The sequence below is a fragment of the Equus quagga genome, chromosome 9 (genome assembly GCF_021613505.1).
Source record: "Equus quagga isolate Etosha38 chromosome 9, UCLA_HA_Equagga_1.0, whole genome shotgun sequence".
NCBI lineage: Eukaryota > Metazoa > Chordata > Mammalia > Perissodactyla > Equidae > Equus > Equus quagga.
The window spans coordinates 18,194,481-18,220,798 of NC_060275.1; the positions used below are offsets into that span (position 1 = coordinate 18,194,481).

Below are 26,318 nucleotides of genomic sequence, written 5' to 3' on the forward strand. Positions count from 1 at the left end.
ACCTTTTAGTTTCATTTTGAAAAAGCTTTTGTTTACCGTTGATCTTTACCACTGTGATTTTGTTACTGTTGTTGTTTAGAGCATTTTTAAAGGAAAAAAATCAATTTCAATTACTTATTCGATTATTTGAAATGTCAAGATAATATATTTATGGCATTTTACATTTTAATTTACATGTTAATTTACCAAAAATATATCTCAGAGAACAGACTGTCATGAGAAAAACGATACTATATAGAAGTTCAACAAATACAATTAATTTTCAATTATCTATAATAGGGGATTGCCAGCATAAATATTTGGGACTCATAGAAAACTGAAAAATCTTTATTTCAGTTAATAAATCAAAGTTACTTTTTCACTAAATCACATAGAATTACCAAAGGCAATTAAGCTACAGATATGATTTCTACCTCACCTTCTTTTCTCTTGATCACTAACTCACTGCTTCAAGCGTCAGAATGCTTAGGAATTTCCGAGGGAATGCTAAGTAGTATTCATAAGCAAACAGTATTTGCTGACCACCAAGCTGTCTCTTTACATGTGTGATCTTATTCAGTAGCAACAACCCTATTAAGTAAAGTACTATTTCCTGTCCCCATTTTATAGGTAACAGGCTTATCGAGTGGTTGGGAGAGACAGGATCAGAACTCAGGCCTGTCTCATTTTGGAAACAGCACACTGCAACAGCTCTCAGACAGGAAGGTCTAAGGGACTACATGAGACAAATTAAAAATTATTTTAAAAATAGAATAATTTAGAAATGATTATATTTTAACTTTACCAATGGTAAAAATAACGGGTTAAATAATATGTCCAATATCAAATAAATCAGTGTAATATCTATAATGGAAACATTTTTTAGTCTTGGATTTGCCCAGGCTAAAATATTTTCACTACAAAATTGGGAGGAAGGTTGTATATTCAGGAGGAAAAAAAATTCATGATTTAATAAAAGTTTATTATAGAAAGACTTCACAAAAAATAGGCTGTACTGTACCATGTGCCTTGGCCCACTGTAGGTTCCGCACCAGAGACTCTGCAGAATATGCTGTTCCCTGTATTGGATCCGTCAGTGCTCTCTTTTCAGATAGGCTACTTCGAATCTCTAGAGCCTGTTTGCCTTTGGTAAGGTGACATTTACCCATATCTAAAAGATAAGAAGTGAATGTTATTTTTAAGACGAAAATCTTTTCATTAGGTTTCAAATATTAGGCCAAGAACTCCCCTACCAACCAGTTTATAGTCTCAATATCACTTATTCACCCAACAAATATTTACTAAGCACCTACTATGTGCTGGGCATGGTTCAAAGTGGTTGGAATATGGCAGTGAGCAAAGAGACAAAAATATTGGACCCGTTCATTTCCTAAGGTCCCTTTCTAGCTTTTATCTTCTATAATTCTCTTAATGAATCCCTAATATTCTAAGCCTTGAAGTTCACAAAGAGCTGAAAGTATATTTCTTTACTGAAAACGCAGCCATGATAATTTTACATCTATACTCTGTTGAGAAATATGTTCAGAGTAAACAAATGACTACACATCTATGAGAAAGTTAAAATAGCATGCTGTCTTTACCTCAGATTTATTTGATTTTTTTTTTTGTTTTGAGGAAGATTAGCCCTGAGCTAACATCCACTGCCAATCCTCCTCTTTTTGCTGAGGAAGATTGGCCCAGAGCTAACATCTGTGCCCATCTTCCTCTATTTTATATGTGGGATGCTGCCACAGAATGGCTTGATAAGCGGTCCATAGGTCCGCACCTGGGATCTGACCCCCCAAACCCTAGGATGCCAAAGCAGAGTGCGTGAACTTAACCACTATGCCACCAAGCTGGCCCCACCTCAGATTTAGTTTTAAAAAAGGAAATAATGTGTTAAAACCACCAAGACAGTTAAAGCATCACCACTGCCCTCCCCTAGCTTGAAGTAATCATTACCCAACGTACTGTGTATATTCCCATACATATTTTAATTTTTGCCCATGTGTAGGTAATAGTAAATAGTATGTGTCAATGTTTTAGGTTTTGAACTTAAAAATGCTATGTTATACACATGCTTCTGGGATGTGCTATTTTCAATCAACACGGCTTAGAGACAGACTTTGGAATATTGATAAATCTCAATTTAAATTTATAAAAACACTGTATGAATAAATTACAGTTTATGATCTTATTTCTGTACACATTATTAATAAATAATAAGTTAAACAATAATATCTGGTTTAGGGAAAGTAGTTATTTATTGGGAAAAAAGATAAAATTAAGAGTATCCGTTTTATTCAGAAAAAAGATTCCAAATGTGTTTGCCATCTTTCAACATTAGTGAGATTAGAGAGAGACAGAGATAGAAATACAGAGAGAGAGAAAGAGAGAGGGAGCGAGGAATGCAGCAATCGAGAGTTGAGTCTAAGTCGCATCAGCATGTTGGAGGTTGAGGAGGGAGGCTAAGGGTGGTGAGCGTGTGCTAAAATAACTATAGTCACGAGAGAGGAGACACAGAAATCGATGAAAAAAGATGAAAAAGGAAGATGAGTCAATCACAAAAAATCAATTAAAACAGGTACAAAAAGCCCACAATAAATGTAATTGAACTAAATTTTCTAGTTGAAATACAAAGATTATCAGATTGGATTTAAAAAATCCAGTTATTCTAAACGTGAAAACATTAGAAGCATTCCCTTTAAAATCAGAAATAAGGCAAGGATGTCTACACTAATACTTCTTTTTAATAATGTCCCAGAGGTCCTAGCTAGTATGACATTAAGAACATAGAATTCCTCTAAATCAATAAGCAAAGCAAAAACACGACCATACAAAAATGGACAAAAGACATAAACAGATTTTCACATAAGAAGATATAGATATTACCATTAAAAACATGAACAGATGTTCAAATCACTAATAGTCAGGAAAAGCCAAATCAAAACCACAGTGAAATACTATTTAACATCAATTGGCAAAAATGAAAATGTCTGACATAAGAAGTGATGGAGAGAGTGCAGATTTACATCATCTCTTGTACATTATGGGGGAGGGGGTAAGTATAGATTGGTGCAACCACTTTGCAAAACAGTTTGGCATTATCTCTTAAAATTGAACACCCAGATACTACAAATATTAGATTTATATAGCAAAGAAACTCTTTTTTTTGAGGAAGATTAGCCCTGAGCTAACATCTGCTGCCAATCCTCCTCTTTTTGCTGAGGAAGACTGGCCCTGAGCTCACATCTGTGCCCATCTTCCTCTACTTTATATGTGGGACGCCTACCACAGCATGGCTTGACAAGTGGTGTGCAGGTCCACGCCTGGGATCCGAACCAGGGAACCCCGGGCTGCTAAAGCGGAACGTGCACACTTAACTGCTGTGCCACCAGCCCAGCCCCCCAAAAAACTCTTGCATAGATACTCCAGGAGACATATAAGAGAACGTTACGATAGCATTGTTTACAATAGCAAAAAAGCAGCTGTAACTCAAATGCCCGCCAACAGGAGAGCAGTTGAAAAGCCTGTAGCACCTTTGCAAAGTAGAATATCACATAGCAGTCGAAATGAGTGAACTACAGCCACACAACAATATGGATCAAGCTTAGTAATATAATATAATTAAAAAAATTCAAGTCCCAAAAGACTACACAGAGCATAACTTTTTATAAAGTTAAGAACAACTAAAATAAAAATATACATATTCTTTGCAGATATATATATAAACTCAATAAAACTATGTAAGAAGCAAATCAAGGGAATGACAAACAAGATTTAGAATGATGGTTACCACATGAGGGGAGGCAGGGAAAGAGGTAGAGGGAACATATCCTTAGATTAGCTTACTGTTAACATCTTAGATTCACATCAAACATCCACTCACAACAAAAACTGTCAACGTTATGTTCAAAGGTAATTTCATGAAAAATAACTAACCTCACTAATTGAATAAATGTTTTTTTCTAGTAGGTCTTGGAGTTTATACAGCAAGATGGTTTTTGGGTATCTTAAATGCCATACTCTAAGAATTAGATAGGTAAGCATTTATTTTGCAATTTCAATCAACTTAATAATAAGGCTGTCCAGAGTAATACAAAAACCACAATCTAGGGTTATAGACAGACAGCTGCAGTCTCACAGCAGCAACGAATTTATTTCATACTTAGTTTCACTTGGATACAATTGAACCTGGAAAGGTGGTTTTTTCCCCCTCAACTCCTTGGCTTATGATCTCTGAATACCTTTTTTTCCTTGAGGACTTTTTAATTAAGTATTCCATAAGATATGAATATATCATAAAATACATAAAATAAAAATATATTAACATATCAATATATAATAAAATATAGATAAAATAAAAAATAATCCAGAAGTTCAAATATAAACTCAAAGCTCACACTGGGATGCTATCACTGACACAAGCTGGTATACATCATATATAGGGAAACTGGTGATTTTTATTAAGTTTTAAAATAGTTACATTATATTAAAAAAAATTACAATAAAACATTTTAGAGTTTCTGAAGCCCTTCATAGATCTCAGTTTGAAAATAACTGACATATTCCAAAGGCTTTATTTTTTTAAGCAGAAGAATCTTTTCTTCAAATGAGAGCTTAAACAGAAGCCCAATACGTAAAACAGATAAAAGCGGAACTTCTCTGGTTGAAGAAGCAGGTCAAAAGCCCTGGCGTCTATGTTAAATGGGAAAGTGGTGAAGTCAAGTGATCCAGCTAAAAGATCTGCACTGATAAAAACAGGAAAATAAGCAACTATGACTAGCAGCTGTTAATGAAAAACTCAGATACTTTGTACTCAAGGTGCCATCGTTGGAACATTCATGAAACTCCATTTTCTAGTGAGCTGGCTTGCAAAGGCAGTAGCTTCTTTCTGATATGGCTTATAAAATGTATTTCAAAAAACACACGTGAATCGATTGATGTAATATGTACTTATCACACCTGACGCAAGCACAGCATTATACTGGGCAGGCAAGGAAAGGAACGGAAAGAAATGGAAGACATGGTGTCAGACCTCTAGGGTCATGTCCTTAAAGTGGCATTTTAAAACCACTGACTAAGTTCATCAAGAAAAAAAATGAACCTAGCTTTTTCCACCAGCGTCTCAAAATTTCTGTTTCATCTACCTGATCCTGGGAAAGGATGCTCATCGAACAGTTGTTTTTGCAAATAAGTAGACTGGGCAGCAACAGGCACAGAAACAAGGTAAAGAGCTCTGAGGATAAACCTCATTTATTTCACATTCGTATCTGGTCAGCCTTGTAATTCAAGCAATGCTGCACAGATGACATGCAGCGAAGTCAACAGGGAAGGAGGGAATTAAACAGGAATGTTGCTGAACACTATATGAAAAAACAGTTTAATGAAATAAATACTAATTTCAAACCTGTGCAATAACAGTAGGAATAATTACCAAACAGAGAACCCTGAGAACCTTTCTCTTCTTTATTTTACCTTCTGCAACTTCATCCAGTAACACAGTAATTTTCTTGTCTTCTAATAATCTATCTTTTAAAAATTTCATGAAGATTCCATTTGCCAATCCAGAATGCTGGATTTCAAAAGCTTCTGCTCCTTGACACCTTAAAAACAGAAAAAGAAAGAAATTTTTAAAAAGCAAACACTTGCCACATGAGGCTTCTAAAAATACTAATGAGCTTCATTCACTCCCCTGTCTCTCACATGACATCCTAATTAAAGAGTTAATCTTTAAGCAAGAACCAAACACTTTGGCCCTTAGTAAAAAAAAAAAAAGGATGCCAAGATGTAAAGTCAGTTATTTAAAATTTTTTATCAAGAATATCAAGGAGGCAAATTTATGCCTGGATGTCTATGAATATTTCTAGGCCTCTAATCTACAATCAAAGAGAAGTCATGGAAAAATGAAGGAATCATCAACACAAACATAAGATTTTCTTACGTGGCATATCCAAACACAATATTGGCAGTGACTTTCAGTGCGTCCAAGATCGGAATGGTGTCATCGTAGTCATTTCTATTTAAAAGGTAGGAGGGGAGAAGGACAGACATAAATATGAATATAATACATAATGAAAAATATGACACTATTCTATTATACATAATTTAAAATTACAGATTCAAAATTCCTTTATCTAGTCAGTTACATATTTATCAAAAATAATCCAGGGCTCCTACACTGCTGCGACAGCAGACAGTCACCTCTTTTCTCTTGTCGGCTTTAAAGCTGGAGTTATGTTCGAACTCTGGCATTGGATTTTGGTTGGTAAATGCTCAGCAAGAAAAAAACTGTATATGTGAGAGGAATCATCATTGGTTCTATTCCTTAGTAACACATTGGCAGACAGACAAGATCCAAACCTTCAAAAGTCTGGCTCAGCTAAACTTTCTATGTCTGCCAGACCAGGACTGACCAGAGGGACCACAGCCCCAACTCTACGGGTGTTGTTTCTGTCACTTCCTGGGGGACAACTGCAGCGAATGTTAGAGGCATCTGAGGAGCTGTGTCTTTTGTAGTCTGAGCAAATACCCACGCCCCCTAGTTCCTCGCTTTTGTTCTACAGCAGATAGGAAAAAAGTTAAAATAATGAAATATGCATAGAGAAAATATATTTTCCTCTAGTTTCCTCTTAATCAGTTTCAATCTATAATCTAAAATTTACAAACTGAAGTGGTCTTAGCATTCACAGGTTTGCCTTAGATTTAATATTTCAAGGTTGGTATTTAACTCCAAGCAGCTTTGTTTAATAAAGATTAGACAGTTTACCTTTTCCTACACATATCCAACAAGAACACATTGAGTCCAGTTTCTTTTTCTTGCATTAATTTCAGTATATTCTGTACACAGAGGCAGTTTTCAGACCTATATGGATTTGGAGCATCAACAGGAACCATAAAGCTGTTCCCAAAGTTTTCATAACCATGCCCTGCATAATATAATAATCCTGAAAAGGAAAACAAGAGGTAAAAGTTAATTCTAAATTGCACTCTGAACACGTATGTAGCAACTCTTTTAAAAAAAAAACCATGACTTTTTTTTTTCTTTTGAGGAAGATTAGCCCTGAGCTAACATCTGCTGCCAATCCTCCTCTTCTTGCCAAGGAAGACTGGCCCTGAGCTAACATCCATGCCCATCTTTCTCTACTTTATACATGGGACACCTGCCACAGCAGTGCCATGTCCGCACCCGGGATCCGAACCAGGGAACCCTGGGCCGCCGAAGCAGAACGTGAGCACTTAACCGCTGCGCCACTGGGCCAGCCCCAATCATGACTTTTATTTCCTTCAAGTTAATGTGAGCTTATTTAAGAGATACCCAATTATAAGTACGGTCAATGTTAACTATATTTGCATTGAAGATTATTTTGGCAACAGTCTTCATTTAAGTATTGTATTTTAAACCAACTCTAGATGCTGTCCTGAAGTCTATTTTAATTCACAGAAGTAATACATTTGTAACCAATGATATAACATGGAATGCAATTTTATTTCATCATGTATAAAAAGAAAAGGGCTAAGGACTTTGCACACTCATCTGTCTCCTCCCCGAGACCAGGAGCTCCTTCAGGACAGGGGCAGCCTTACATTACCTGTGGATTCCTGGCACAGAGCAGGAGCTTAGTTAAGTATTCAACAGGTGAACAAATAAACACAATTCCGATGAAAAGTAACTGCAGTATCAAGTGTTTAAGAAATTCCATAGGCATTTCCATACGATATAAAGCAATGGTTATATAATATAAATGTAGCTTTTTCTAAGCAGAGAGGGGAAATCTGATTTCATGGATTATTTCTTCTTTTTGTTGTGAGATATAAATATTATCAATTTTCCATTTAGCATCTCTTAAATTAATAATCTAAAATTTGGGTTAGTTTTAAAGATTTTTTATTTTTCCTTTTTCTCCCCAAAGCCCCCCGGTACATAGTTGTGTATTTTTAGTAGTGGGTCCTTCTAGTTGTGGCATGTGGGATGCTCCCTCAGCATGGCCTGATGAATGATGCCATGTCCTCGCCCAGGATTCGAACTGGCGAAACCCTGGGCCGCTGAAGCGGAGTGCGCAAACTTAACCACTCAGCCACGGGGCCAGCCACGGGGCCAGCCCCGGGTTAGTTTTAGTATTAAAGAGATGAGTCATTATTTCTTTATTGAAAAATGATATTATAAAAACTGGACCAAACAACTCTAAATACTTTTGTGGAAAGAAGTTTGTTTTGGCTGTAAAAAATAATGATGAAAATAGTAGTTTGGGCTTCCTTAAAAAAATCTTTGATCGAAATACTTGTGAAGACACATTCCCTTAAGCATGCAATCTGTAGAGTGCACTAATTTTGCTCTCTCAATCTTCTGGATGTAATGACATCGTCATGTGCTATGCTACAGTTAACAGTAAAAGGCATTTAGATAGGGAACAAAAAGCCCTAATCCTTTGTAGCTATGGTCCCAACTCCTAGCAGACAACGCGGCCTTGAATACTAAAGAAAATGTGCTTCATTTGGCCCTAGAGGGCAGGATCCAAGTCTTCTCACTTTTCTTGAACTCCTATTAAAATAAGAAAAATGGTTCTTTCATACGTAACATTTCGGATAAAAAAATGACAAAATGGACACACCTATTAATTCAGTGTGGGTTTATTCTATACCTCGTGCCCTACGTATTATCATGTAGCTATGGAGGGAACGAAAAAGAAAAGGAAGACAAAGTTTCTGGCCCTGAGGATGCTGCAACTCATTCAGGCATGCTCATGTTGTTAGCTAAGCAACAAAGAAAGTCAGCATATGATTAAATACCATAAATCATGTGATTAGCGCAATCCTGTAGGAAATGAATAAACTGCAGAGAGGAGTATGAGTGTGAGGTAAAGTACTAACGGATGGTCTTGAGAGAACGGGTACAATCCAGAAAGGCAGAGAGAGTAAGGTATGTTATAGGCAGGCAGAACAGAAACAAACAAGGCTTGGACCTGAAGCTAACAGAAAGGAGACTAGCCTGGCAAGGAATTAAATTATCTTTGTAAATGAAAGTGAGAGCGCACATACAGGGAGCATTTTGAAAATCATGACACAGGGAGTGGGATTAATTCACTAAGCAATGAAGATCACGTAAGTGGAAAGACAACCCACAAGAAAACATTTGCAAATCCTCTAAGCACAACTTGTATCCAGAATATTAAGAACAACTCTTCAACTCAACAGTAAAAAGATCACTCAATTAGAAAATGAGAACTGAATAAACATTCAGAGGATATACAAATGGCAAATAAGCACACAAAAAGATGCTCAACATCATTAACCATTAGGGAAACGCAAAACAAAACAATGAGATATCACTTTGCACTTACTAGGACAGCTACAATCAAAAAGGCAGTAAGTGTTGGCAAGGATGTAGAGAAACTGGAACTATCTTACTTCTGGCAGGAATATACAATAGTGCAGGCACTTGGGAAAGTATTAGGCAGTTCCTCCAAAAGTTAAACTTAGAATTATCATATGACCCAGCAATTCTACTCCCAGGTATATACCCAAGAGAGCTGAAAACGTGTCCAGACAAGAGTGTGTGCCCAATGTTGACAGCAGCATTATTTCTAATACCCCCAAAAAAGGAAACAACCTAAACGTCCATCTGCTGGTGAATGAATAAACAAAATGTGGCATATCCACACAACGGAAGACTATCCAACCATAAAAATAATTGTACAACATGGACGAACCGTGAAAACATGCTAAGTGAAGGAAGCCAGACAGAAAAGGAGGCATCCAGAATGATTCCATTTCTATGCAATGTCTCAAATAGGCAAATCCATAGTGATGGAAAGTAGATTTTGCTGTTGCCAGGGGGTTAGGGTGAAGAGAACAGATATGGGGTTAAGGGACACGTGATTATGGATATGGGGTTTGCTAATGCATAATGGATTTGGGGATTCTTTTTGGGGTGATGAAAATGTTCTGGAATCAGGTGACTGATGCACAACTCTGTGAATATTCTAAAAACCACTGAATTGTACACTTTAAAAGAGTAAAATTTATACTCCTTTATCAAGTATTCAAAATATGATTCTATTCCTCATCAGTCTCTTTACTGCTTCTACAGCAAGATACGCTTATTTTTAACCTGCATGGCCCCGATCATGTTACTCTATCTCTTTTCCATCTACGCAAATCACAACCAATCCTCAAGGGTTATCTCAAGTTCGGAACTCTCCGCAAGCTGTCCCCGGTGTCTAGCTTTCTAACACACTTCAGTCTCTCCGACTGTGAAAGCCAGCAGCAGCACTCTTGAACACTTAACCACATACTGGCTTTTATTGACACTTTACAGTTCTATGACTATTTAATTTCTCTGATAAAAAGCGATCATAATAAAGACATTAATCTTATACATTTGTATCATACTTTCATGGTTTTCAAAGCACCTTCATATACATGATCTGATTTTAATTCATACAACAATTTTTAAATGATTTCTATCCCTATTTTATAGATGAGAAAATTAAATATAAAAAGATTAAATGATTTGCTTAAAATCATATAGCTGATAGGCGTTTGGACTCCATATATATAGCATTTGTTTTTCACATTATATAAAGGGACTTATAATTTTCTTAAGCATATGGATCATGGTTTTTCTGTACGTTTCTCAACACCTAGCATACTCCTTATCTAGGATATAGATATAATAGGAACTCAATAAATACTTATTGAATGCATTAAATTAACAATGCCAACTGATCAGGAGACAGGTAGATCTGGAGATCTTTCCATGAAGGGTGTGATTTTCAGTAGAAATGGTACCATTTCTACAAGTGATATTAGAGACAGCCAACCAGAAAGCTTGGGTGTTGCTTCCAGTGTATTACTTAACACGTCTGGCTCTGGCAGAACAACTTGGGAGAGGCAGCAACTGCGAGGGAAGGTTTAGCCTCCTTCATCCAGGGAAAGCTAAGTGTGGTCCACAACTGTAGTTGCTGAAATTAAGGCACTTATAAGCAAATGCCTTTTCTCCACCTCAAAATGATTTATGAAAAGCATAAGCATTTTGTATCAAAGTCTAAATGCAATATAATTAAGAAATTAAACATATGATGTGAAATAAACTAGACCAAATAGTATTTTAAAAATTCCATCTTGGGGCTGGCCTGGTGGCGCAGTGGTTAAGTGTGCACGTTCCGCTTCTCAGCGGCCTGGGGTTCGCCAGTTCAGATCCCAGGTGTGGATATGGCACTGCTTGGCATGCCATGCTGTGGTAGGCGTCCCACGTATAAAGTAGAGGAAGATGGGCACGGATGATAGCTCAGGGCCAGTCTTCCTCACCGAAAAGAGGAGGATTGGCAGCAGTTAGCTCAGGGCTAATCTTCCTCAAAAAAGAAAAAAAAAAATTCCATCTCTAGTACTGCTTATTAATTTAATAAGGACAAAAAGACAAAACAGATATCTTTATAAATGACGAAGGATTTAATGTGGTTAGAAATGTCATCCTATGAATGAGATCTTTAGGGAATTTTAGTTCTTGGGAACATGATTTCCAAGAATATAGTTTGTCACAGATATTTATTTTTGTCTACATAGAAAATAACTGTTTAAGTGGAAGACTCCCACTTGAGCTAAGCTGCAGTGTACCTAGAACAGTGACTGATCACAACATCCACCACCATCACTGCCATCGACCTACACCACTCTTACTGTGTGCCGGCACTGCTTGAAGAAAGTGCTTTAATTATACATTAGCTCATATAACCCTCCTAACACACACCTCATAACAGGGTGGGTAATACTATCATCTCCCTTTCACAGAGGTAAAAACTGAGACACTGAGAGGTTTAACAGTTTACCCAAATTCACGGACTAATAAGTGCTAGAACCAGAATTTGAATGCCGGCCAGATTAACCACTGTGTTATATTATATTGTCTCTTTATAATCTGCTGTGGCTTTCTAGTTAACTTTCCTCTCAGAAAATAAAAAACAAAAGTGTACTGGTTTTTCATGGCTTCACTAGACTATCACTTTAAAAACCCATTCTTTTTTTCAAATGAAGTCTTAGGCTGAACTTTAAAATACAAAAACTTATGAAAGCTAGGTTTCTTTCTGTTTTTGAGGCCTGAAGTAGAATGCTACCTAGTTCAAATTCCCCATTTAAAGATGAAGGAAAACTTGAATTCAGGAAGTTACAATAATAACAGCTACAATATTTTGAGCACTTTTAGTGTGTCAGGCACAAGGATAATTATTTTATCTTATTTATTCTGTAACTACCTTATTTAGTCTATCCATTTTATAAATCCTTTTTGGCTTAGAAAAGTGAAATAACTTGGTCATGGTCACACAGTCAGTGAGCAGAAATGCCAGAGCGTGAAAGCAGGCTAGCCTACTCCGAGGCCCACTGCTTAACCTCCAGGCTACACTGGACGGGATGACAACTCGAGAGGGTGGACGGCTCTGCCATACTCTGACCAGACTCCTCTAACATTCTTCCCCACAAAAGCACAGCTAAGCTGCAGCCAGCAATGGATGTAGAAAGGCACTGGGTGGGGTGGATATGAGGCCAAATTGCTACTCTCTATTGTAGCCATCTGTATAAGATAACTGGAAATCTTTATCCCTATTTATCTTCAAGGACATGTAGTATAAGTCAGTTATTTCTGTTCTTAGATCGTGTTTTTTTATGTGTATATATGTTTAAAAGTGTATTACTTATTTTCTGTTCCGTTGCAACTTTTGATTCTTTGATAAACCCACGGGCTATATAATATAAAAGGGCATAAACTTGAGTGCCTAAGTTTTCCATATCTAAAGTTGTTCATGCTGAAATTGCTATGCTCTGCCTCCACCTTCCTGCCGCCCCCAAGTACCACTAGTCACCTGGGCTATCAGCTGAGGTAAAGGCACAGGCCAGGAGAAACACCCTACTCCCTTCACTACCACACTTACATGTAATGTAGATGTGTCTGATGTTTGGGATATTCACAATACTTCAAAATATAATGCAGCCACCCTGTTAAGACATGAATCAGCAGGATTTTAAAAACCTTCCGGCTTTCTTAAGCTGCCAGTTGGCTTTAATATGCCCCTTTATTCCATATTCCAAGATGATGTTTTTATACTGGGGCAAAACTTCAGCATAAAGCTGAACTCTTCTCGTCACAACTTTTTTAATATTTCTGGTTGTCTACTTTGCAGGGGCGATGAAAAGTTCGGATTTAAAAAGCTAAACAAAAGATGTAAAGCCAAGGTGACAATGTCAGTAAGAAATGAGAATAAATAATCAAGTACATAATTCTTCATAAAATTCCCTCACTCCTAAAATACTTCAGCAATTCAAAAACCTAAATTGGTTAATACTTTTTCCTTTTACCTCATTACTTTTAGTGAAGTTTTAGAAGCTTATTCCTGCTTACGCCATCTAGGCACTTTAAAAACTAGATAAATTACATAATATAAAAATAATGAAACCACCACCTTATTCTAGACTAAAACTACAAACCAATTACCAAGGGGGCACATCTGTGTAGTCTCTCCTGTTTTCATCAAAAAAATGAATGGACTCACCCAGAGTCAGCACTCTATACACTCATAAGCAGGACTGTTATTATGACATCAACGTAATATTTGAAATCCCAAATTTGAGGTATTTACTTTGTTGACTTATTTGTGGGACAACAGTAATCCTTATTATTTAAGAGGAAACTCATTTAAATAAGATTTTGAGATTCTCTCCTATCCCATACACAGTCACGTGTTAAATCTTGAAAAAAACTGGTTTTCTTCCAGTAAAAATACTCCTTTAAGACCCATTAGCAATTCCATCAAGCTTGCCTCCTCATATCAATCTAATTATAAATAAACAACTAAATTTAGAAGTTATTGGAGTAAAATAATTTCAAAGATATAGAAGCCAAATAGATACTTTTTGTTTACCACTGGCATGCCTAACAATAGACCTGAAAATGTCACTTTCCTGGCAGTCAAATGTTATTGCACAATATCATGGTAAGCACAACCCTGTGAAATACGGCTCAAATGAGCTCAACAGCTGGCCTTCCCACATTTGTGGTTATACCCATTAAAAGAAATAAGTTACCAGAGAAATTACCTATTACTGACAGCATAATCTCTTTAAAAAATCTTTACCTTAAATGTAGTGTTCTTAACATATTTAGATGAAAGGAGGAGAAAAAGCATTAAAAATTTACAGTTACAATTTTTATGGAGGTCCATCTTTAGCTCTACCTGTATTGAACTTTAGTTCACAAATTGTTTTCATATGCCTCATTCACCAACATTACCTTGTTAAATTCTAGTTCCCACTAAAATACGAGGAAATATAATAGTGCAATAGTTAGAAAAAGGAAACAAACATACAGAATGTACATTCAGTTACAACCTTTTATACTCCAAACACACACACACACACAGTAGTAGTTTACATATTTGAGCAAACAATTTGCTATTTGGTCGAGCTTTACTATACTGTAGCTCTTGTCACTAAAAAACAAAATCACGTAAGATAGCTAAGGATTCTAACAAGGACAATATTGTTTTGACAAAATAAGAGACATGAAAGTAAAGACATTAAGCTAATTAGTTATTCACATGGATCTATGGAATGAAATTCCAATCTATCTTTTTTTATAAGAATAAAACTCTTCAACAACGTGTTTATTGTAGCTTCCTGATTTTTAACTCTTAATCTAACTTGTACCATGAAAAGAACAGTGAATAATTACAAAAACAAAGGTTATAAATATCTTACCATATACTCCTTTGTCTAAAAGTAGTAAAAATTCATCCACGGCATTACGCATCTCGTATTCGGTAAGATCCAACAATGAAACAACTTTGAAATCCAGCTGTCTTAACAAGTTGGTCAATTCATACACATCCACCAAAGGAGCTTTAAGCTTGGGGTGCTCCCAGTAATTCATATTTCCTATCAAAAGAGCAACCTTGTCCTTTGCTGTTAAAAAAACGGGGGAGAGGGATTTAAAGGCGGATATGAAGATTAAAATAAAACCTATGGAAACAGTATCATTATAATAAAAAGTATGCTTTACAAATAACATTTCATTATTATTTAATTTCACCTTTGAATTATCACTTTATGTAGCAGATCAATAGTCTCTACTGTATAGAGGCTAATAAATCAAACAACTGAAATTAAACTTATTGACACTTCTCAGAATCATGGAAAGGATACTCATTAGCTGTATATGAAGCAAAATCATAACTAATATTAAAGTAATTACTTTTATCGAACCACAACAAAAGTAAAGAATATAATATTCAGCTAGACTTGGAGAGCAAATTTAGCAAGGGATATTTGGAACTGCGTTCGCATTAAGTTAGGTTCTGTTTTGCTGACAAAGAAAGAGGCTAAAAACAAAAGAAATACCAAAAAGAAGGACAGAAGGAATTCGCATCAGACCAAGTCACGGGAATGCCAAAGAGAGAGAAGCAGGAACTGGGAAAGAACTGCATCTGGATGCGATCAGGTGATGTGCTGCCTCCTCTTAGGTTCTTTAAAAAAAATTTCTTCTGTTTGCGCGAGATGCAGCTACCTTAGGCATCTGTGAAGACTTTTTTTTTAAAGACTGGCACCTGAGCTAACAACTGTTGTCAATCTTCTTTTTTCTCTCTTCTTTCTGCTTTTTCTCCCCAAAGCCCCCCAGTACATAGTTGTATATCCTAGTTGTGAGTGCCTCTGGTTGTGCTATGTAGGACTCAGCCTCACCGTGGCCTGACGAGCGGTGCCATGTCCATGCCCAGGATCTGAACCAGCGAAACCCTGGGCCGCCGCAGCGGAGCGCGCGACCTTAACCACTCGGCCACAGGGCGGGCCCCCGTGAAGACTTTTTGAATGAGTATCTTAGTTTATTTTCTGACGTTTGTGCACTGAGACTTTGCTCAAAGATGCGTTCTCATACAAAGAACGTTCTGTTTTTAAGAGGCAAAAAGATCCACATGCATCCCTTAAAAAGTACTGGCTAGTTTAACCAGCTGTAGAGGTTGTCCAAAAACAGCTGGGGAAGGCTGGACACAGCTTAGTGCTTAAGAGGTTTTCAAAATTGCACCTTCGCTAATCCGGGGTGTGGTTAAAGGTTAAGGACTTGAGACTGTGCCATGACAATAGGAACCTGTTGTGATGTTTCCCCTGAGGACTGGCAGCGGGGCGTGTGCAGCACATGTTACGGTATAAATCCGTGATGGAGACACCAGGGAGCAGAGGAGAAGGCGGAACAAGAGCATCTGGCGGTTCCAGCCAACTGGCTGAAGAGCCACACTGGGGAGGACTGCAGGCCACCTTCCGATACAGGCCAGGGCTAGGTGACCAAGCTCTGTCACAAAGTGCTAAGCAGTTTATTTATGAATTATTATGAATACTATGCTTATGAAACTGAAACAAACACAAATAATCACAATGCTGACTTGTCTGCAGTATGTAATAGAACTTCAGATGTTTCAAATCATTCAACTGATTAAATTTCACCAAAAATCTCTTTGGTGAAATTTCTTCTCTTTCCACAGAACACTTACATCTAGCGTCAAACAGGTGTGGGGAAAAACTGGCACCAATTCAAAGAATGTGACTCTTTCAAAGTGGTAGAAAACCACACTTTGTGAAAAGTCTCAATACTTTTATGTCATGGTATCCTTATTCTATACTTATTATTTTTTTTTAGGAAGATTAGCCCTGAGCTAACATCTGCCGTCAATCCTCCTCTTTTTGCTGAGGATTGCTAATATCTGAGCTAACACCTGTGCCCATCTTCCTCTACTTTATATGTGGGATGCCTGCCACAGCATGGCTGGATAAGTAGTGCATAGGTCCACACCTGGGATCTGAACCGGTGAACCTTGGGCCACTGAAGTGGAACGTGCAAACTTAACTGCTGTGCCACTGGGATGGCCCTTCTATAGCTATATTTTTAAAGATTTCTTGAAAATTGCCTATTCTTATGTGTACACACACTTTAGAAAAAAATCAAATGATACTTATGCCACATTTCTAATTCAATGAATGTCACTTCAAGTCCTATACAAATGATAATCTCTTCTTTTACCCAAAAGAAAAGGCCAATTATCAAGACTATTTCATATATAAGGATTCAGACAGAAAGCTTCTGCTAAACTACCGTTAGTTCTAAAACAATGAAAAAGTTGAGAATATTCAGGATGGAATTTAGCTTCTTCTTTTGCCAACAGAACAGGACCTAATTTAATAGGAACCCAGTTCTAAACATCCTTGTTAAATTTGCTCTAGAAGTCGAGTTCAATATTATATTCTTTACTTTTGCTGCAGTTCAGTAAAAGTTGAGAATACTCAGGAAAGGAGGCAGTATAAAATTTAACACTGCTTGTGTCTCCCTTTTTTTAGAAGTTTCTTCTTAAATAAACTAGATATGTGGTCTTATACCAAGTACTCACTATATGCAAGACTGTTAGCTGGCTAACCCATGGAAGGAAAATTCTCAGTGCACATTTTCACAGGCCCATCAACCCCATCAGAATTCAGACCCGAGTGCAATATAGTGATGGACTCAGTTGAATCTACTTCTAAGTGAGGGGAAGTAAGAGAATGTGTCTCTGGCTTATACCAAATCATGGGCTTCCCACAGTTATCAGGTGGTAAAGTGTTTGCAAATCCTAGTGGGTTTTTTTGGTAGAATATTATCATAATTCAATTCTAATATATATCCTAGACTAAGTTTTACTGGCACAAAACAATTATAAAGAATATGATAGAAAAAAATCACTGGGGTCTTTGCAGAAAAAAAGCTAGTTGTCAAACTAAGCATGTTTCTGCTAATGCCAATTTTTTATCTATTTGGAAAGAACTCTTGGTATAGTTTACAGAATGCAAGGGTTCAACAACTTGAGAACTGTGTGGCTTAAAATGTATGTGTCAACAACTGACCATAACTCTTCAAAAATTTTTCCTCAATGATAATTTTTTTAAATTTAAATTTTATTTTTCGGTGAGGAAGATTGGCCTTGGGCTAACATCTGTGGCAATCTTCCTCTACTTTGTATGTGGGGTGCCGCCTCAGCATGCTTTGATGAGTACTGCAAGGTCTGTGTCCAGGATCTGAACCCATGAACCCCAGGCCACTGAAGCGGAGCACGCGAACTTAACCACTACACCACTGGGCCAGCTCCTCCAATGATAATTGGTTCCTTCTTCTTCTCCCCAAAGCCTCGTAGTAGATAGTTGTAGATCCTTCTGGTTGTGCTATGTGGGATGCCGCCTCAGCATGGCCTGATGAGCGGTGCCATGTCGCGCCCAGGATCCGAACTGGCAAAACCCTGGGCCGCTGAAGCAGAACACAGGAACTTGGCTACAGGGCCAGCCCCTTCAGTAATAATTTTTAATACCTAGTTCCTATGTCTTAGAGTATTTTCTGAGGTTTAATGGTAATAAAGATAATGGGTAAGTAAATCTTACCTTGCCCAATCTACTTGTAAAACAGTTTCTGAATGACAGGCGAACTGGGGTGGATTGAGAAGAGAGAAGCAGAGTGCAGTGGTCAAAATAAGAGATGACAGACTCATTCCAGGAGTTAGTTGTAAGAAAGGGAAAGGAAAAGTCAGACTTTAGAGAGACGACAGACAAAGAAACTGCAAAATCTGAAGTTGAGGAGATAAGAGTGAAGAATCAAAGGAAACTTCAAAACAGCAACTATATAAGCAATTTATGATGGTTTTCAAGTGATAAAATGGAAGAAATTTTCTGTAGAAAAACATTTACTGTAAGAGCCACCCACAATTTCTTGAACACAAACCATTTATTGGAAAAAAGAAACACAAACGCCAGTTGATTAAGCAATAGAATAAAAGCACTTCAGAAAGATATTTTAACTACACGATCCTAGACATCTTCCAAAGCTTAATGCCACGTATTCTTTAAAAACCGGTACAGCGTTACAGCATTAATTCCATGTCTAATCACTCTAATAGTGTGTTACTCATCTTATCTCACCCAAAATGAATTAATATTCACAAGTACCTGAAAAAGGGCCTGGCACCTATTAAGTGCTATATAAGTATTTGTTAAATAAAAAAATCTTTGGCTGTCTATCAAAATTGAATATTAGCATCAAATCTGGTTGAAAATAGTGTCTCTGTTGGTCTCATACCTAAACTCTTAAATCTCGTGGCCTACAAAATAAGTCCAAGTTCCTCAGTCCGGCAAACAAAGCCACTCCCACTCCAGTTCATGCATCCCTCTCCAGCTGCAGTAGAGGACAGCCCCCAGTGAACCACTGCATCCTTGCCCTCACCTAGTGTGGTCATCCTCACCCCAGCCCCCGGCCCCTACTCCCAAATCTGGGCTGCGCTATGATTCTCTCTGAACAACATAATGTGGCAAAACACTCTACAAGTTCTGGGTCTAAACCTCAAGAATACTGACAGCTTCCGGTTTTGGGATCCAGCTACCCACCATATAAAGAAATTTAGCCACATGGCAAGACCATGTGGGGAAGGAAGGGAGGGGAGAGGGAGGGAGAGTAAAGACCCAATGTTCACAAGAGGAAAACGGGAGCACATGCCCCTTTTAAAGGAACAGCCACTATTACTTTTCAAAAGAACCTAGAAATCTGAACTTTATATGATATCTGATCAGTGACAACTGAGTCTAATTGTTAAAAATTAGACCCCCACCCCCCAGGTTAGCCAGTTTGTGCCCTTTTTTCTATGGCTTGTAGCAAGCTCATGTACGCTACCCTTTGGTTTTAACTTCCATGTCTATGCTGACGATGCTCATTAACTGTATCTCCAATCCTGGCCTCTCCTTAGTGTTCCAGATCCATGTACACAACTGCTTGCTATGTATCTTCACCTAGATGTGACACAAATACCTCAAACTGGTTAGAGAGCAAACTGATGGTCATCTATCCTCTGAATCTTGCATTTGATTCTGTATTGTCTAACTCAATGGGCTCTATCACCATCCGCCCAGTAGTCCAAGTGAGAATCCTTGCAGACATGGTGATTCTTCTCTATTTTTTAAAAACGTTTTCTTTTCTTTTATTTATTTATTTTTTTTGGTGAGGAAGATTGACCCTGAGCTAACATCTGTTGCCAATCTTCCTCTTTTTGCTTGAGGAAGACTATCACTGAGCTAACATCTATGCCAGTCTTCCTCTATTTTTGTATGTGGGACACTGCCACAGCATGGTTTAATGAGCAGTATGTAGGTCCACGCCTGGGATAAACCCGCGAACCTTGGGCTGCTGATACAGAGTGCACAAACTCAACCACTGCACCACTTGGCCAGACCCTCTCTCTATTTTTTAGAACCTACAGCAAGGTGACAAAAACAGCTTACTGATTCCATCACCTAAAGACTTCCTGAATTTGTTCTTTATCTTCTGAATTCTCATTGGTACCACTCTAGTTTAGATTCCCATTATTTCTTACCAAGACTATTACAACAGTCTCTTAATTTTTCGCCTAACCAAAACATCCTCTCCTTCCAGTTTATTTTCTACACTGACACAAGACTGGTCTTTCAGAGAGACAAATCTCATTCACCCTCTATCAGAGTTCCCTTCCAATGGCTTGCCTGGGAAATGGGGCTCCTCCAGATCTGGTCTCACTCTGCTTCTCTAGCCTCATTCTCTTTATGCTTCAGAGCACTGTGTGTTACTTGCAGCTCCCCAAATTCAACAGGCTGTCTCATTCTCTACAACGCTGTACTTAGGATTTCATGTTCTCTCTGCCTGTAAGGCCCTTCTCCTATTCATCCTTCAAAACATAGAGCTGCTGTGGGCAATCTCCCTGCTTTTCCGTAATCTAACCCCACCAGGAGATAGTATTTCTCACTTCTATGCAACATACATGTTTCTTTCCGTTTATAGGTTTGTTTGCATGTTGCCAAAACAAAGAAATCACTCCACAGAAGCTGACTTGGTCCCAGAAACTGAATTCATAATCTCTTTAAGCCTCCTGTCCTATAATTTCTTTTACAAATATCCAAAATAAACCATTTGGTCTCAGTGTTATTCAAATATTTATAAAAGCTGTCAAATTAAAATGTCTTAAATCCCTTCACGATCACCATAAAAGAGTTATATACTATAATGATATTTTAATCAAGCATTTTAATGCTCTACTCACCCAAAGGCTGGTCAGCTGTTTGCTCTTTATTATCTATAAAAAGATAAAAATGCAGAAAAATTAAGACGTTATTATCCATGATTCAAATATCTTCAGGGTTAGAGATGTATGGAAGCAATGAACAGTAACAAGATAGAATATGTTTTCCAACAGCTAACTTACGATTTTAAGATTTTCAGATTCTTGATAAAAACATATACCTGGCTAGACAGAGTTGGAATCAGAGCAGGGGAACGTCTTTAGTAATTAATTGCCACGGCTGGGGGTAACCATCTTTAATGTGCTAGGTGCAAATTACAGTCTGCCTGCAGTGGGTGGTGGTAATAAGAAATCGCAGGAGTAGTTAACGTTCACTGAATGCCTGCCTGGCTCTGTTCTACGTGATTTAAATACATCTGATTGACATAGACCTCCCTTCACTCTATGAAGTTTGTACTACTGTTACCTCCATTACACAGAGAAGGACTCTGAGGCAGGGAGAGATTAAGTCACTTATCCAAAGCTATCAAGCTAGCAGATCTCATTCTACAGTCCACGCTTTTGTCATTGCCTACACATAAAACGAAACACCTCCCACCCCTGAGGACCACGAGGGAAGAAATGCGGGAGCTCAATCAGTAATGTGTCTACTCTCATAGACAGGGTAACTTTGCTTGCATTTTTAATAATTCATATGCTACTGAATGATGTCTATTAAAATTCTTTTTTTTTAAAACTCAAATTTTTTGGTGTTTCTGAATCTTGAGGAGTAAGGATATAATGAAAGAGAGGGCCAAGAAAATTTTAGAGCGTAGTGGTGGCTGTTTTCAAAGGTTTTCCTGAAATAACTTTTCACAACGTTCACTGAAGGGCGAGAAATAACAGACCAGTTTAGGAAAGGAGGATTCTAACCAGGCCAAGAGAAATCACCGGCTACGTGATAGGATGGTTCTCCTGCACCATGTAGGTCTGGAGTTTGAAGCACGTCTCACCAAGGCTTCCCCTGAGCTCGAGGTTGGTTCGGCAAAACCAATGTGGTGACAGTGGCCTCTGGTCTGCCTGATTTGCTTGTATGTCATCAGCACAGCCCAACCATCACTCACAATAGATTCTATTCACAAAACATGGGCAAGGAACTAAGCAAACCAGCTAGGGTGCTAAAATAATGAGAAATAACATGTTGAGAAATAAGAGGGCTCTCTATAAACACGAAATGATATAACTGCTTTCTGAATCTACTCCTGTAAGGTCTTATTTTCAGATATACTCACAGATCCCAACACTGCCTTTCAGATTCCTCTGTGTTTATGGAATCCTCACAATCAACACCTCTTTCATCTCAGTTAAGGCTTTCCCTTTAGCTTAGCTTGTTCAGAAATCTGTTCTGATTAAAACTGGCCAAAGAATGATGAATACCTCTGCCGGCTGTCAGTCTCTTAAAGGTCACTGACCAACTACTTATCTGTATAGCGCCAACTATTCCCACTAACACACCTTTTACTTCAGATAAAGACACCACTCAACTAGTTCATATGTTCCATGATTGAGCGACTCTGAACAAGGTCCCAGGGGTCTGGCGAGTTCAGAAACGTTACCTCTGTTACTGTTCAAAGACTTGTTTCTCATCATTTCAAATTAAATGGGCACTTGCCCCATTAACTGCCTTTTATGATATAGAATCATATACAGTGATAAAAAAAATTGATATTCTACATTATCTCAGTATACTTACTTTTCTATCCTTATAGTCTTACAATCTAGAATATCTTAAATATTTCCACCTGCATGAAATTGTACTTCATGTAAGTACTAATTTCAAGCCTAAATTATGATATTATTATTTTTGTTTTTTAAAGATTGGTACCTCAGCTAACATCTGTTTCCAATCTTCTTTTTTTCTTCTCTTCTTCTCCCCAAAGCCCCCCAGTACATAGTTGTATATTCTAGCTGTAGGTCCTTCTTGCTGTGCTATGTGGGATGCCACCTCAGCATGGCCTGATGAGCAGTCCTAGGTCCACACCCAGGATCTGAACTGGCAAAACCCTGTGCTGCCAAAGCAGAGCACGCAAACTTAACCACTTGGCCACGGGGCCGGCCCCTGTGATATTATTTTAATAAAGGAAAAAAGTAACTAGTACTACTATAGCAAAAGAATATCTACAGTATCTTTAACTTACTGTATTCAATAACTCAAAAGTCTAAAACTAATGTTTTACGTTTATATTACTCACCGGGATGCCCAAGATGATTTAACTCATCTAAAATGAAATGAGAAAATTGATTAGCTTTAAATAATCTAACTGCCAATTTATAGTAAATTGTAAGTAATAGTAAGTAAACTGTAATAGTGAATTGTACAATAATCAGTAAAACTAATCAAAGGAGTATTTGGTTTCGAGTTATTAAATGTTATAATGTTTCATCAGTTTAGAACTTTTCAAATGCCTTAAAGGAGAAGCCATGCAAATACTGAATGGGAAAGCACACTGTTGTGGATATCATTTAGGACTGCTTAGCTATTATTATCTTCATTAAATGGCAAAAAGCTAAATACACTGACTCATAATTTGTTCAAAGTTTTAGATATTCTGGTCAATTATGGGACAAAAACAGTTAAGGGAGAGGTCTGTCTGTGGCCTCAACTATAAACTTCTTGAAACTAATTAACAATCTCAAATGATCTTTTTTTAATAAACTTTTAACTTTAGAACAGTTTAAGATTTACAGAACTAATGTGACGACATTGCAGAGTTCCTCTATATACCCATACCCAGTTTCCCTATTTTTAACATGTCAGTAAAGTACATTGTCACAACCATTAATGTTCTTTTTTGTTCCAAGACCCCATTCAGGACACCACATTACATTTACTCGTGGCATCTTAGGCTCCTCTTCGTTGTGACAGTTTCTCAGACTTTCCTTGCTTTTTGATGACCTTGACGGTTTTGAGGTGTACTGGTGGGGTACTGTGTAGAATGTCTCTCAATTGGGATTTGCTGATGTTTTCCTCATAGTTAGACTGGTGTAACGTGTTTTTGGAGGTAAACTGGTTTCTGAATTGTTAACCTGTACCCTCTCGCTAAAGGACACATAAAATCATCTAAGCAAATATCCACGACATTATAGTCATCTATCTTTCCTTTACAAATCTTACGAAGATAAAAGTGAACAGTAACAATAAACTACAAATGTTATACTATTCCTAAGATGTTACGCAGAAACTTATTCTTCTACGTGATGTAAGATAACTCAGGAGAGGCATCAACTGGAGTACAGGGCGATGTACGATTTCTTCAGCCTTCTGTCGTACAGACGTCACTCATTTCCAGTTACTTAGGTCAGCACGTTGTTCTTCCTCCCCCTCTTCAGAGAGGTTGCTTTAGACATTCGTAATCCGTTAAGGTTTTTTGGTCATATTTTGCATTCCATCCTGGGATCCCCCCTCCTCTGACCTCCTACTAAACGATTTTTTTAAACTTGCTCACATGTATTCATCATTACAATGATCACAGAGAATAGTTTCACTGCCCTAAAAAATCCCCTGAGCTTCACCTATTCAATCCCCACCCTGTCCCGATGAAATATCTTTAATAAGAGACGTAAAATGAAATAGATAACATCATGTTCTACAAGTAAAAAACAATACGATGCAGGACACTGTTTACGGTATGTGTCAATCCACCAATTATAAAATGCCTCAACTTTGTAGACTTTTTTACAAAGAGAAGTTGCATCTAATTTTTCCCTCTGAAATTTTTGGAGTAGATAGTTTGATTTTCATCTCTAAGTGTTCTGAACAGATTTATTTGAAAATTATTATTTAGTAGTGTGTTCCCTACTGCAGAAATTATAGGGAGAATCTTGCAGGCAAAGAGTCAGCACAGCCAGTGGTAACTTACAAGCACCACCCTGAAAACAGCAATGCTAGTTTATGTTTATTCTTAGAAGTTGCCAAAGTTAGGAAGTTTTAAAAATCATGCAACTAGGCAAAAAAAAAGTAAGAGAATGAAGAAGAGTTTGGTTAGGATTTCTTCCCATAGCTTCCCTCATGTAGGGCCCAGAGATCACGGGACTGGAATCCTCTTATGCTAGAGAATTCCGGTTCAGGATAACGTGTTGGGATGAAAGCAGTAATTATAGTATTCAAAGTGCCACCATAATGATACGAAAGACAGGAAAACCAGGAAACCTAAGATTTAACATTATTTTCTTAATTCACCCAAGTAGAGCCTAAGGTTATATAATAGTTTAAAGAGGCAGAAATTGAAAAAATACTTTGCTATCCACAAACTTAATTTTGTAAAACAATGTGATATCATACTAAGGGAAAATAAGTTTTAAAATTTACTCAATACAACTCATGTACAATGCTTTGGTTAATTACAACAAATTAGTAGCTTATGCTGAAATAGATTTTCAGTTCTCTTTATACATTACGTAAAAGTGACATGGTAGATTAATCTACAGCCTTGTAGCTTCAAAAAATGGATCTTATCAATTTTATTTTAAAACAAAATATTTAATACTTGATAAAACAAGTTAAACAATAAATCTCCTGTGCTGAAACTTTTATAGAAACTACATTTGTGTTTGAGAGGCATATTATCATGGCTCAAGGATAGATAAAATAATCTAAACAACGATCCACGATGGTACAGACATCTATCTTTTTTATAAATTTTATGAAGATAAAAATTAACATTAACAATTGCAAATTCACTGTTGAGACGATGTTGTGCAGGAATTTTATTCTTATATGCAATAGCATATCAAGTGAAAATGAGTTATTTTAATAGTGTGTCAGTTTAATGGTCTGTGGCAATTTACAAGTCCTCAAAGACTAAGATACAATATCTTTCGATGAAAATTACTTCTAATAGCTAGTATTTTTTCCATCACTGCACTCTACCAATCCCAGAGGAACCAGCATGCAGGATATTTGGTTTCAAACCAAAGGATTACACTACCTTCAGTGCACTCCACTGCCTCATCTGTTCTTCCTTGTTCCAGAGAAAACAAATGTGAATATATTGTAATTCATGATCTTAGGAAGGGCAGCCATCAAGCAAACAGAGAGATAAATATCATAGAAATATGTTGGCAAACCAACATATGCATCAACATCTCCTACTATTAACATAACTATAAATGCATTACGCTGAAATAGAACAAACTCCCAAATTATGTACTTCATAATGGGGATTGTTGTGAATAATCATTCTTTCCTTTATATGTCTGTGATTTTCC

At 37.3% G+C, this 26,318-nt stretch overlaps 1 protein-coding gene across 3 annotated transcripts in view; it reads right to left on the reverse strand.

Annotated features, from left to right (window-relative positions):
- Nucleotides 1-26,318, reverse strand: part of MALT1 (MALT1 paracaspase) — a 61,423-nt gene that overhangs the window by 7,927 nt on the left and 27,178 nt on the right. For 2 of the 3 annotated variants that reach the window (XM_046671686.1, XM_046671684.1), the window contains exons 7-14: nucleotides 26,039-26,071; nucleotides 23,303-23,329; nucleotides 21,093-21,125; nucleotides 14,728-14,931; nucleotides 6,749-6,926; nucleotides 5,924-5,998; nucleotides 5,458-5,585; nucleotides 1,001-1,150 (exon numbers count right to left, since the gene is read on the reverse strand). In XM_046671686.1, the coding sequence (XP_046527642.1) occupies nucleotides 1,001-1,150; nucleotides 5,458-5,585; nucleotides 5,924-5,998; nucleotides 6,749-6,926; nucleotides 14,728-14,931; nucleotides 21,093-21,125; nucleotides 23,303-23,329; nucleotides 26,039-26,071 (828 nt within the window). The remainder of the gene's footprint in view (nucleotides 1-1,000; nucleotides 1,151-5,457; nucleotides 5,586-5,923; nucleotides 5,999-6,748; nucleotides 6,927-14,727; nucleotides 14,932-21,092; nucleotides 21,126-23,302; nucleotides 23,330-26,038; nucleotides 26,072-26,318) is intronic. The other variant, XM_046671685.1, reaches the window with a different exon arrangement.